At 38.2% G+C, this 13,007-nt stretch overlaps 1 protein-coding gene, 1 non-coding gene and 1 pseudogene across 2 annotated transcripts; all 3 read right to left on the reverse strand.

Annotated features, from left to right (window-relative positions):
* Positions 1 to 122: 122 nt before the first annotated feature.
* LOC131328727 (chlorophyll a-b binding protein 13, chloroplastic-like) lies at positions 123 to 2,158 on the reverse strand (annotated as a pseudogene).
* A 74-nt stretch (positions 2,159 to 2,232) lies between these two features.
* LOC131330333 (probable galacturonosyltransferase 10) lies at positions 2,233 to 5,745 on the reverse strand. The gene is made up of 2 exons (XM_058363879.1): positions 5,337 to 5,745; positions 2,233 to 3,894 (listed from the first exon to the last, which is right to left on the reverse strand). Exons 1-2 carry the CDS (start codon positions 5,535 to 5,537, stop codon positions 2,443 to 2,445), a joined length of 1,653 nt encoding a protein of 550 aa, XP_058219862.1. The 5' UTR covers positions 5,538 to 5,745; the 3' UTR covers positions 2,233 to 2,442.
* Positions 5,746 to 5,842: 97 nt separating this feature from the next.
* On the reverse strand, positions 5,843 to 5,915 carry TRNAF-GAA (transfer RNA phenylalanine (anticodon GAA)). The gene has a single exon. It is a non-coding gene; the product is annotated as a tRNA-Phe (tRNA).
* Positions 5,916 to 13,007: the final 7,092 nt, after the last annotated feature.

Genomic DNA, 13,007 nt, shown 5'->3' on the forward strand with positions numbered 1-13,007 from the left:
TTTTTGCGCGGTCAGTCAAAAAATTATTTTAAAATTAATGATAGTTGTAGATTATTTGTGTGGGATTCAAAAATCAAAATAATATCTTTCACTCAAAAAGTGTATATAGAGAACAACACATTTCATACACTATACACATCACCAATATTAGTTTGAGCCCAATTTATAAAATCTGACAATGCATTGCTTGAAAGCTATGTCAGATGAAACCTTTAGCAATGGTATTGCAAGAATTGTTTCCTCCATTCCAGATGATTTAACAAGAGACTTTTGTCAACATCGACGGAAAATCACTTTTGTAACAAAATAACAAAATCCAGAGATTTTTTTAATTTTTTTTAGAACTTTTGAATCTACACAAGCTACCCTTTTCCATGCATCGACATTTCCACCACAAAAAAAAAAAATAATAATAATAATAATAATCCAACTGATAAGGGGGAAAAAATTGAGGAAGCAAGGTGATCCAAGAGGTTGTCTAGTGGTCCTTTTGCAGCAACAATAGCTCGGACAAAGAATCCAAACATTGAGAACATGGCTAGCCTCCCATTCTTGATCTCCTTCACCTTAAGCTCAGCAAAGGGGGATGGGTCATCGGCAAGGCAAGGCCCAACGGGTCAAAGTACTGCTCACCGGGGTGCAGGTTGTTTCCCTCTCCGAATCCGGAAAGTCCACAACGCGGAACCCCTCGACGAGGCCCATTAGGATCACTTGGAACCCGAGCACAGCCAGAATGTTTTGGGCGTGGAAAGGATTAGGAGTGCCCTACTAGTCTAAGCCGCCTTCAGAGAAGATTTGGGCTCCGGCTTTGAACCAAACAGGCTCTTGGAAATCCACTTCGACCCATTTCTCAAGGACTTCTGGAATGATGCAACCTATTGCTTCCGAGCATCGCCCATCTCCTGTGGATGACCTGAGATTGTGAAAATTCCATGAAAATACTTTCATAATGATGGAACTTAGTCTATTAGTAATTGTTTACTCCATAGATTACCATCTCATCAAACTTAAATTCTCTTTAGGACTTTGCCGCTATTTTTACTTTGTTCGTAAATATTAATGCAAAATCCATCCTTTAAAATGAAATTTAACTAGATCCAAGTGGTTATTGAGAGAAACATACATTTTATTCAGATTCAATGATCAGGGAAGAAACTGCTAAATATTTTGGTTAACAGAAAGTAGTTAAGAGGCAAACAAGGTGCTTCAATTACCTCAAGAGCCCTGTTCCTGGCAAAAGCCTCAGGGTTGGCGGATAAAACTGGTAGTGTCTCCATAGTTGTCCGGAAATTCTTCACCAGGTATGAAGGACCTTCATTTCATATTCTCATTTGCACAATTTGTCTCGTGACTCGTCTCTCAGAGATTCGTCACTTTGGAAAACGAAGTCGTAAATTTCTATATTTTTTGCCATCTATTCGCATTCTGATGGACAGGAACTGACTGGGATCTACAGCTCCATATATATATCTTTCTTGCAGTCTACCTTAATGAACAGAGATAAGGGAGAATCTCTTGAGGAAGAAACAGACCTCACCGACCCTCTCATTGAGCTCGGACTACTTAAATAAATCCAGTAAATACAAGCAGTCAATTTTTGTGCTAAATCACATCAAAAATCTAAACCGAATGAACAATCTGAACAACATAAAACCGTCATAAAGTATAACGATATCAAAAAGTGTCGTGATTTTGTTTTTGGAATTGAATTAACACTTTTTCAATGGCCTTGATACAATTCTTGTTTCAGGGCACAATTTAAATCCTGGCTACTAGTTTTTTAGCCATATTCTTTGCCATTGTTAAGCAAATTCAACTACCAACTGTTGGATAAAAAATAATAATGAGTAACCTGCACAAAAGCGATTATTTGAACATTTAGCAAATACCAATCACATTGATTTACATGGATTTCATGAATCTCCTCCATCTCTTACATGATTGTGCATGAAAGTTCCATAGTGCAAACTCTATGATTGCATAGTTCCAAAGTATTCACTATAACTCAAGATGATACAGGCCAAGGTTAATGCCACATTAAACTTCACTACCTTGGTATGAATAGGGTATGCCATTTAAACATCTTCAAAGTGCATGATTCTGATTTTAACCTTTTCTTATTATTCCTCTGTGAGCAGGCAGATACCATCCCATCCCCCCCCCCCACCCACACACACACATCCCTATTATGAATTGAAGTAACTGTAAAATCATTGCGAAGAGAAATAAGGCTAATAAGATGAGAGATGAAACTTCGTAGCAATTGCAGCTCAAAACAAGGCAAAACTGCTGCAGGTAACTGATAAAACAACAACGTACGCCCATCTCCCAGCCATTAAACCTTACTTGATGCCGTCAAAAAGTTTTAACAGAAAATTCTGAAGTTCGCTCTTCAAAATCTTAAAGTACCTTATCGCCTGGCAAATCGAATCTGTCCCACAGTCAATGAACATTGCATTGTTGCAATATAGGCTGAGAATAATCAACATATTTATCCCATAGCAGTTTGTATTTCCCCATCCCAATCTTCAACCACGGTTTTGAGTTTCCATTGAAATGCAGTACAGCACCATTCTGTAGTAATTGCCGGTCGACAGTCGTGTAACCTAATCCCAAAATATGCCAGTGAGGATCCAAAGGTTCTGTCAACCCATAGAAAGTTAAAAGTCCAGGTGGCAAAGTTCCCAGCTTCCACAAGGTCCGGTCAATATTCTTCTCCTGCCAGTAGTGGTAGATTCCAGTTACATTCCTTTTCCTCCACTCAACCAAATCAAAGATATTCATTCCAAATGCCCAACCACATGCATCTGGATCAAAATGTGCACGTATAATTGGGTGAGAGTAATTCAAGTACTTATGGTATCGGTGGAATGTCTCCATACAAGTTTCCACTGCTCCATTTACATTTCCATTCAGATCAATCGAGAAAAGCGGCGACAGATCTTTCTGAACCACAACATCATCATCAAGAAACACTACTTTGTCCAGTGAATTGAAAACTTCAGGAATGTAGAACCTGAGGTGGTTAAGCATTGAGAGGTACTTAGGATTACGATACTTGATTGGGGTCTGACTATCGTCATTATTCCCAGAAAAGTAATAGTTCTGAGTGTCTGAGTCTTGGAGCTGCTTTAGGACAGGAACATAAGAAGCATTGAGCCAGCTGAAGGCCTCAAAATTTTGAACTTCAATTGTCAATCCACGAAAAGTATTCGTGGAAAACCAGGCGTTCATTGGGGCATAATTAATGTTGTCAGTGACTATATGGAACACAACCAGATTAGGATTGATGGAATTAGAAGCAGTTGAGTTGACAACTACTGAAGTTGCAAGGATGTTGTCAGAAAAGACACAAAAGTGATAGAGACTGTTGTCTTTCAGCTTGTCAGCAATCTGATTTCCACCATTGAGTTTCTTTTGGAAATCTGTGTTTCTAAACCATTCAATAGTCAATGTTATACCAAGGCAATAAAGGCTTTTTGGGACTTCCTCAGCAGCTATTTGCCCATACTTCGTGCTCTTCTCACTTACAGAATGAACTAGTTCTTGAAGCGACTCGATCCTGGATTTCAGTCTCATGATCAAGGTTGCACTATCATAATGGAGTTGGTCAGCTTGATACAACAGAAAAGCCATGTCACGAATTGCTATCTCCGATTCTGTGCCTGTCAATGGTATTTCCCTAGTCGCTGCATTTGAAAGGAGTAGTTGTGAGTGGCGCATTTGGCCACTTAGCTCCCATGCAAACTGAAGGTTGTTACTTTCTTTTGCAATCACAATAAGAGCTTTTGCAAGAGCAATTTGGTCATTTAGCTGCCGGGGTATAGAGTGTGGGCTCAACATTTCTTCAGTGATATTAATGCCTTCCATAAATTTGTTGCGCCTGTAATACCTCTACAATATAATAATCACTTCAGTTTTAGTTGGGATTCATGATGAAACACGCAAAAGGAGAAGTGATAAAGATGAGCTTCCAATGTCCGCAGTTGGAAATGTTTATGAACAACAATTCAGGTTCGTAAATTATCATTTAAACAATTGGAAACCACTGCAATAAGTTTAAATTAAATTATTGGACACACCATGTGGCGATACATCGACCTCTAGAGGTGTCGGTGCTTCATAGCTATATGGATGTATAAGTGCATGTACACATATGTGAATACCTGAACCATTGTTGATGTTGAGGTTAATCATGTTTCTCGACCAAAAATTGCAAAGCACATTAAACCCAAAATATTACGAACAAATAATTCAGTTTAATTCATATGTTTAATTAAGTTTAGAGTGTTGGAAACCATGGCGAAGCAACGAGATTGAAGACCATAATCTTCTAGCTCCAACGATTGTGGCACCAAGTTTCAGAAGGGCTATCCATAATTAATTCAAGACTTGTTGGGTCTGCGTACTCGAACAAATGCATCGCTAAAAGCCTAAATGTGTTGAAGTGGTAATCAAACCATCGAAGTCAATACCAGATGTAAAAAGTTCAAACTGCTCTTATTGCTTCACATTCGAAAAGGTTGAACCTTTTTTCAAACCTAAAGCAATCAAGATACTCAAAAGTAAAAGAAAAAATAGCAAAGTGGAACCTACTTCGGCATTAAAATATCGGACTATTTTTGGGATCAAATAATCTTTATGACTAAATTAAAAGTAATCCAAAGCTTTGCTACTTTGGTCCCACCATCAGGACCACAAATCCTCCACTTTTGTTACCACAAAACCTACTCCCCTTCTGCATTTAAGAAAAATAGCAAAGTGGAACCCATCGTTTTTTCACTCTGATAAGAAAACAATTTGGGGGAATTCAGAGAACAATTCAAAACTGCTTCCAACACCTCGTGGGTCGGTCTCAGGTTCAGGATCTCCTAGGAAATATCAATTATTCTGAGAGTAGTCCATGCACGACTTCAAACGGCCCTCCACCGACCCCAAGGGGTTGGCCTCATCTAGGTTGCAACTTAGGAGTTTGTTTCCTCCTAAGGTCTCTGATAGACTATCAACTCTTTTGTGGCCTGTCCATACGAGGCATTTGTTCTCACTTTAATTTAGCCCATGGTGGGATTGGTTTAGGGTTAGTCGAGATGTGCGTAAACTGACCTTAACATTAGAGTCAAAAATATCGGCGCTCCTGGATCACAGGACTAATCGATATGCATGTGAACGACTATGTAAAGATGTGCGTAAACTGACCTTGACATTAGAGTCAAAAATACCGGCGCTCCTGAACCATAGGACTCATCGATATGCATGTGAACGACTATGTAAATTCCACATCTATTAAAACGTAAATTCGAGCTGACAGGTGTAGAAGAAAATGTGTTGCCAAATACCTTAACCATTGCTGACGTAGACGTTGATCCTCTTTCACGACCGAAAAGAGCAAAGCCAATCAAAAACAGAACACCACATAACGTGAACCAGAACACCTTGGAAAATCTCCTTCTCGCCGGCCTTCGGAAATCAACGGGTCTTCGCCTCATCGGGGGTCCCACCGGGATCAAGATATAAAACGAATCAAAACCAAAATGCATGCAATGTACTCATGCACATATATGGCACGTAAGTATATCGAGAGAGAGAGAGAGAGAGAGAGAGAGAGAGAGAGAGTGAAGATGAGGAATTAGGGTTTTCGTCCGGTGTAGTGTGTTCAGTAGATGATATTGAAGGAAGCAGGGGAGATGATAAGTTTGTTGTCGCAGTTGAGAAGAAAATGGAGTAATTAATCTCTCTCTCTCTCTCTCCAAGTGTCGGTGCAACTGTATCAAACTACTACTACTATAAAAAAAACAGATGAAGTAATATAAAAAAACAGATGAAGTAACGGGAAAAAAGAAAATGCGGTGAGCGTGGATCGAACACGCGACCTTCAGATCTTCAGTCTGACGCTCTCCCAACTGAGCTATCCCCGCTTGGTGTCCACCTTCTAGTGTTATAACATATTAAATAATTGATCTGTAGAAAGTTCCTCCCTCCTCCTTACTGTCGCCTCTCACTCTACTACAGTACTACTCCCCTTGCAATTTGATGAAATTTTGCAATAATATGGGAGCACCATCACATAGTACTCCAAACTAGTTTACAATCACATGTTCCTGTGGGATCTACCACCAAGTGATGAATTTCACGGGAACGTGTGGTCAGTGGTCCCACATGGCGGTACTCATCGGACTATTGAATAATTACTCTCGATCATCAAGTTATGATCACTGAGTTTCTTTTGATGAGCTGAAAAGGGTGGAGGAGGATGCCACCGGCTAAAGTAACCTTCTCTGGGCGTGACCATACGACTCTAGGCCCGTGACGAGTCCTTGAGGAATCAATCACTCATAAATTTTGACCGCCTCACCAAGAGTAAATGGGACATGGCCAGGGGTCAGCAGGTTGCAAGGTTTGAGCGGACGTCATCTGCTTGACTCAAACCTGCAAACTCTTGAACCCTAAGATTCTGAGAGTGAAGCGTTTGCTATTAGCTAGGCAACCACCCCCGGTGGTTCATTAGTGAAAATCGATTTGTGCAACCGTGGATGTTTCTTTTTTTTGTTTAGGAAAGTTACTACATTGAACGCAACCAATTACAGGTGCTAAGGGACATACCTCGAAAACTAGAACAACAGAGACCAACTAGGAATAGGAACACAAAACAGCCAACAAACAAACCCTTCACTACGACATGGCAACAAGCAGAAACACAAACATAAGGTTTCCAATTACATCCAAAACATCACATTACAAAGAGGTAAACACCTTAGGGGAGATATTCCATTCAATGCACAAACTTTACTATGCACAAACTTTACTAAGTCTGTTTTTCTGATGTTTCTCCAGGAGTTAATACAACGTACTCCCAATTACATCCCCTTTCAATTCCCAAGCACAATTTCTGAAAAACTCTGGAGTTTCTTTCCCTGCATATCTGTTAGACAGTAGCAGCCATTGCAAGGGCGGAATTAATTAGGAATTTATTTCGTCCTGGGCTAACCCAAAATTTATATATATGTTCAAAAAGAGGCAAACTCGTACATAAATATATACTCCCTCCGTCCCTTTTTAAGTGTCCTGCTTCGTAACTCCAACTTATTAAAAAGACATCATCATTACACCTTTCACATCAATTTTTTCCTCCACTATCCCTACTTACCCATCATCATTACACTTTTACTCAATAACTTTTCAAAATAAAATCTACTTTTAGGGACAAAATAGACAATACACCAACTTTTACCCCCCCTAACTTTACAAAATGGACACTTATTAAGGGACAGCCCAAAATGGAATACTGGACACAAAAAAGAGACGGAGGGAGTAAATATTTAAAAATAAATAAAAGAAAAGTACAAAAAACGTACACACTATTTAAGTTGTTCCCTACGATGTTTCAGAAAGTAGAAATTATCTATTATCAAATTTAAGTCGATATCTTCAACATCTCATCTTTCAATGTAGATAATCATAGAAACATATATTCACTCTTGATTTGAAGAACAACAAAAGAGTTTTTCCTAAAAAAATCCCCTGTTTCTGCCATCGAAAGGTCGAGCTTTTCGAAGAACGGAAATGATACTCACACAACCGTTGTGTGTGTTGTGTAATCAATTCTGACCGTTCAGATGTGTTTGGACGCTCTAGATTTTAAAAAAACTCTTCCAATGAAAAGTTTAACTCTTCCAAGCAAAAGTTTGAACGAATCTTGACTATTTATTACAATAATGGACGGATGAAGATTGGTTGTGCTTGATGTTTTGCACAACCGTTGTGCATATAGCATCTTTGTTTGAAGAAGGAAGTTCCGATCGAAGAAGAAAAGGGGTAGAAGCAAGTCCTTTTCTGGGTTTGCCTGTTCTAAATTAGGAGTATTTGGATTGTGGGTTGGCTGGGCTGAATGTCAGGATGGTGGGTTGAATTGGGCTGAATGGGAGGATAGTGGGTTGGGCTGAATGAGATGGTGGCCGGGTTGGGCTAAACTTATTTGGACTGGAAATTGACATATAATTTTTTTATTTTTTTGAGCACATCTGGGGTACTGCCCAACCCAGCCGGTACACACCTCCGCCCTTGAGCCATTGTCAATTTAGAAACAATTGCAGAAATACTACACCCTTGCAATGCATAGCAGCCATCCCTCCTCTTGATTCAAAGAAGTATGCAAACCTTGCATGAGAACCAATTTTGCTCTTAAAATAGGTCTAAACCTGGCTTGTAAAGAACCGTGGGGTGTTTGTTGTTTGCATTTTGACCTCTTGATCATTGTCATGACACAATCCACCCTTTGCCATTTTCTCTCTTCCTTTCTACATTAGTAGCTATCATGTCAGTACTTTATTATGGCCTGAACCAAACCTAATGTAAAAGCCTCTTGTTATTTCGGGGTGATTTGGATTCAACAGTTCAAAAGTAATTTTTTTGTCTTTATTCAAAAAAATTATAATTTTGCATCAAACTTTTTTTACTTATTGATTCTTCTCGGTGAAAGGAATTGGAAAAGTAAAAAAATTTGATCGAAACTCATAAATTTTTTTAAAAAGACAAAGATGACTAAAAAAAGTTGTCTTATTGACTTATATTTGTCTTTATTCAAAAAATTATGAGTTTCGATCAAAAAAATTTACTTTTCCGATACCTCTCATCGAAACGAATCAATAAATCACAAAAGTTTGACGCAAAAAAAAAATTGAATAAAAACCAAAAAAAAAGTTACTCAACTTTTTAATCCAAACCTACCCTTGGTTCAATAATGATTTCAAAGTCTGTTGTCCTTTGTGGTCTGCGTCCAATTCAATGAATATAGCTACTGGATTTTGATTAATCCCATTGTTGCTAGCTGAAGGGGAAGGAGGAACTAAAATTTTCTCTTTGAGGACAGTTGGGTCTTTGAGGACTTTGAGTAGTATTTACATGGAGGCCTACTTTTGCAGATGTAATGCACAAAGCACAAAACCAAAGTTGCCATGGAACACATTTTACTTATTATTTTGCTAGCGGATAAAACCAGGGTTAGCTAGCTCTCACGCATGGACAAGAAATAAGTAGAGGCATGAGTAAATGGAGCCCTTCTAAGTTCTTATGCTGGCTCCTTGAGTTGAGATATTTCCATGAGTGATGAGAGGAGGCTTGATTTACGGTCTTTTCAGTAAAATTCCAAATTCATTGGATCTGTATCAAACAGGATCGATCACATCATCACATCATCTTTATCATCTTACTGTCTTTATCTGTTTCAAGTATATATCAATAGTGTAGTTCACCCATTTTGTTTATTCATGTCCTCCACATGCAGGATCTTGGAGTTAATTTTTCAACTAATGAGAGTGTTTGATTTTGTTCTAATTGGAGCAGGGAAAAACCAGCAGCCGAAGCGATAGGAACAGGTTCTACAGTTGCGATTCAGAGGGAGGGACTACTTTCGGAAAGAGAAGTAGAGAAGGTAAATGTACGTGCATATCTAGAGTAAAAATAGCGTCAAGCTCTTTCTGCTTTGTTGATGCAGCATATATATCAAACCATTATATCGTCTTCGGTCACATGTTGTGGTGAATGGTATAGAATTTGATAAAGAGCGAGCCATATATACTCAATTTCGAAGGAGACTCAAGTAAATTAATCAAATTTGAGGCTAAAATAAATCACTCAAGATTTCGAAGGAGCCAAAATATTGAATACTCTCAGTAACAAAATAAATATGATGAAAACATAATTACTCAAATGTATGGGATATCGTGGCCCGCCTGCACCCGCTCACTGGCCACATAAAGATCTGGTGTACATTGCTTCGAACTATAATACAAACTTTTTTTTTTTGGTTCTATCGGTTAGAGATGTTTGGGTCAGTTTACGCGCATTTTCAACTAATCTCATTCTCGATTCAATCAAAGACAGTTCATTGGCGCCGAAACTAGGCTAGAAATTAATTCATTACAGCTTGACCCCAAGGATCGAACTCTCAGTAAAGAGCGTTATGTTCACATGATCGATTTGGGAAATGAAATGGTAAACCGTAAATATGGTAGTACTGTATTTTTTAACCTATATATATATATATATATATATATATATATATATATATATATATATATCCGAGTGATGAGTTTTGAGAGAGAGTACAGTAATTAAAGAGACAGATTGGGCCTCTCCTCTTGGACTATTAACGAGAAAGCTGGGTCATGCATGTGATGAGGTTTTGGTGTTTGCTTTCTTTAAAGGACCGATCAATATCCGTACGGAAGGGTGGAAATCTCTTGGAAGGATTTCGATGATTGTCCCAAAACAGATGCAGCCAACACAGCCCCAGGCCCATCTGATGAGGTTTGGATAGTCCAACCCCAGGCTTTTGTGTGGTCCAGTTTTTCAGTGTTATTTTTTCCCTTGTGAGCTGAAGGCAGTTATATATACTCCGTGATAGTGTGTTTTTTTGCTTTTACTACGTACCTTTGGGTAGGAGAGGGAGGAGGGTTACTTGGACCCCATTCGGTTTGGATTTAGAGGGAGGTTTTTAAGAATAATGAGTGAAAAAAGATAGATAGAGAAAATTTATTAAGAACCGTCCGCGGGGGGTTTTAAGATCCAAAACGAACAAGCTCGTGTTTCCGTGGTATTCATACGCTGAATACTTGGCCCACGAAAATATGAGTGGTGCTGTACCAGCGAGTACAAATGACTTTTTGGGCCTCTTTTGGGTTTCAAAAAAATGATCGGAACCGCTCATTTTGTTTAGAATACTTTGTTTATGATCCTTGCAAAAAATAAGCTCAATCCGAATAAAGGTGTTGAGACATCGGTAAGACCACCGAATAATTTTTATGGCATAAATTGCTGTTACCTTTCGAAAGGATCCGGATCCTCTCCAGTCTGGAGGAGACAATCCTAATTTGGATCGTCCATTGATAGATTAATGGTTTAGATTTTCTCACAAACTCTTATCGGTAAGAGTTAAAAATACATTTGAACCATTGATCGCAGCAAATAAAAGGTCTCGATGAGGATTGTTTCCTTCCGTCCAAAACATGGACTAGAGAGGATCAATTTCCCTTTTCAAACTCATCACAAGTTTTTGTTCACTTATTGGCTTTGGTTCAGACAACTCCAACTTCCATCCTCCTACCTCTTATTGAAGTTTAATCTTCCAACTCCCATTAACATTGTTAATGACAGAAGTTTTACCTTAGAAAAGTGAGAGACAAACAGGGTTATTTTGGGGTTTCAGTGAGTGAAATCTTTGCAATTGTCCTCCACATGTTGAAATTGGAGTAAGCAACTGCCTAACCACAACAATGTGTATTCGCCATTGCTTATGTTCGTGTCTGAGTTCCTGGGCACAATATATGATTTTCAATGTAGACTCACCAACGCATAGTCTTGGCCCTTGGGCTAGGCTATTTGAGTGTTTTTCGTGAATATTTTAGTCTCATTGTGGATGACTCGCTTTTAACTACACCGATGAGGAAATTAGTCATATGGCGGTAACCTAATTCAAATACCGTTTACTGCATGCTAGAACCCAAAAATAGCATAGGTTAACCACTTAAGCTTGTGGTCATTCTATTATTAACGTTCATAAAGTACACCGAGACGTGTTTAAATATGTTCAAGGACAACTCATTATAATTAGAGATGGAGGGAACTGTAAGGGTGTGGACCAGGCCAAAACTCGTTAGACTCACCCTATATATAGTGTAGAATACACATTAAATATTCATTCATAATTAATGTACTATATCGGCCCTTTCAAACTCTTAAAAAAATTAGTTATATAGTGGAAACCAATATATTACTTTCTTTTATGTGTATTTATGCATGTTTTGCCAAGTATATATAAGTATAATTAGAAAGTGGCTATATTTTTCTCGTAGAACATTATTCTTTAGATTTCACGTTTGAATTTTAAATTATATGTGAGGAAAACGTAAATATTCAACAACCACGAGAATATGTGAAATTTTGGATACTAAGTTCCGATCTCCCCTATGTAAATCTTAGCTCCGCCTATGTGATATGAACCTTTTCTGAGGAAATTGCAAGATAAGGCATGCCTGTCTCTTCAATCATTAACTGGGTTTGTGTTTGAAAAATCTCTTATTATATTCCTAACTTGGAAAGACAAAGCATGTCCAATAATCTTGAATTGTTGATTAATGTTTGGGGTCCTATATTATAATAAGAGCCTTGTGCCAAATCTGTACCATGCCAACAATATCCATCAGGCTAAGAATGTTGTGACCTTCTAAATATGAGAAAAAAATTCCATAGCCACCCTTTTTGGCCAAAGAAAAAACACCATGTATATATAGCACTCCATTAACCAAAAGTTCCTAAAAATGATAAAGCAAAAAATAACGAAGGTAAGGCTTTGTTTGGGAAGTCGAAAAGAGTTCATATTAGTATTTTTTTCTTTTCGACTCTGTGCTAAACTAAACCATTACGTTTGAGACGTTGGAATTTGACGGTCGGCACTGAAGAATGAACTTGCTCTTAGCTTTCTAGAGTTAAAAAGGTAAGATTTAAAAGACAATCCAACCGAAAGGGGGAAATAATATTTTCAGGTTACTATACCTATACTTATGTATGAATACTGTATATTTTTGGTACCTGTTTTTTTTTGGTCGGCAAATTTTTTTTTTTTTGGGTACCTGTTGATATTGCTTTTAGATCGAACTGATAGTATAGTGACTGGTAGTTTTTCAAAAATGCTAAAACTACTAAAAGTGCAAAAAGGCAACTTAATTGTTTTCCAAAAGTGTTAAAAGGGGCTAAAAGTATTAAAGAGGTTTCTCTGACTTATCGTTCCAAAGAAGCCTCTTCCAACGGAGGAAACAAAACGCCCAAAGGTTGGCTTTTAGAGAAATGAATTGGCTTTTTTGTCTAAAATTGTAGCATGGGCTACTATTGGGAAACTACGCCTAGATCAGATGAGAGTTTTTTAACGGTCACATTTCGCAAAGGGCCGTGTGGGAGATAAGCAGAAGAGGAAAAAAGGTAGTGCATGATTGATTAACAAACAAACAAAGGGA

This window comes from Rhododendron vialii, chromosome 6a (assembly GCF_030253575.1).
Source record: "Rhododendron vialii isolate Sample 1 chromosome 6a, ASM3025357v1".
Lineage (NCBI taxonomy): Eukaryota > Viridiplantae > Streptophyta > Magnoliopsida > Ericales > Ericaceae > Rhododendron > Rhododendron vialii.

Coding starts and splice junctions, on each gene's coding strand:
- LOC131330333 (XM_058363879.1), bottom strand. CDS start 5,537: ATGCATTTTGGTTTTGATTCGTTTTATATCTTGATCCCGGTGGGACCC. Junction 3,895..5,336: donor CTACGTCAGCAATGGTTAAG/GTATTTGGCAAC, acceptor ATTATATTGTAG/AGGTATTACAGGCGCAACAA.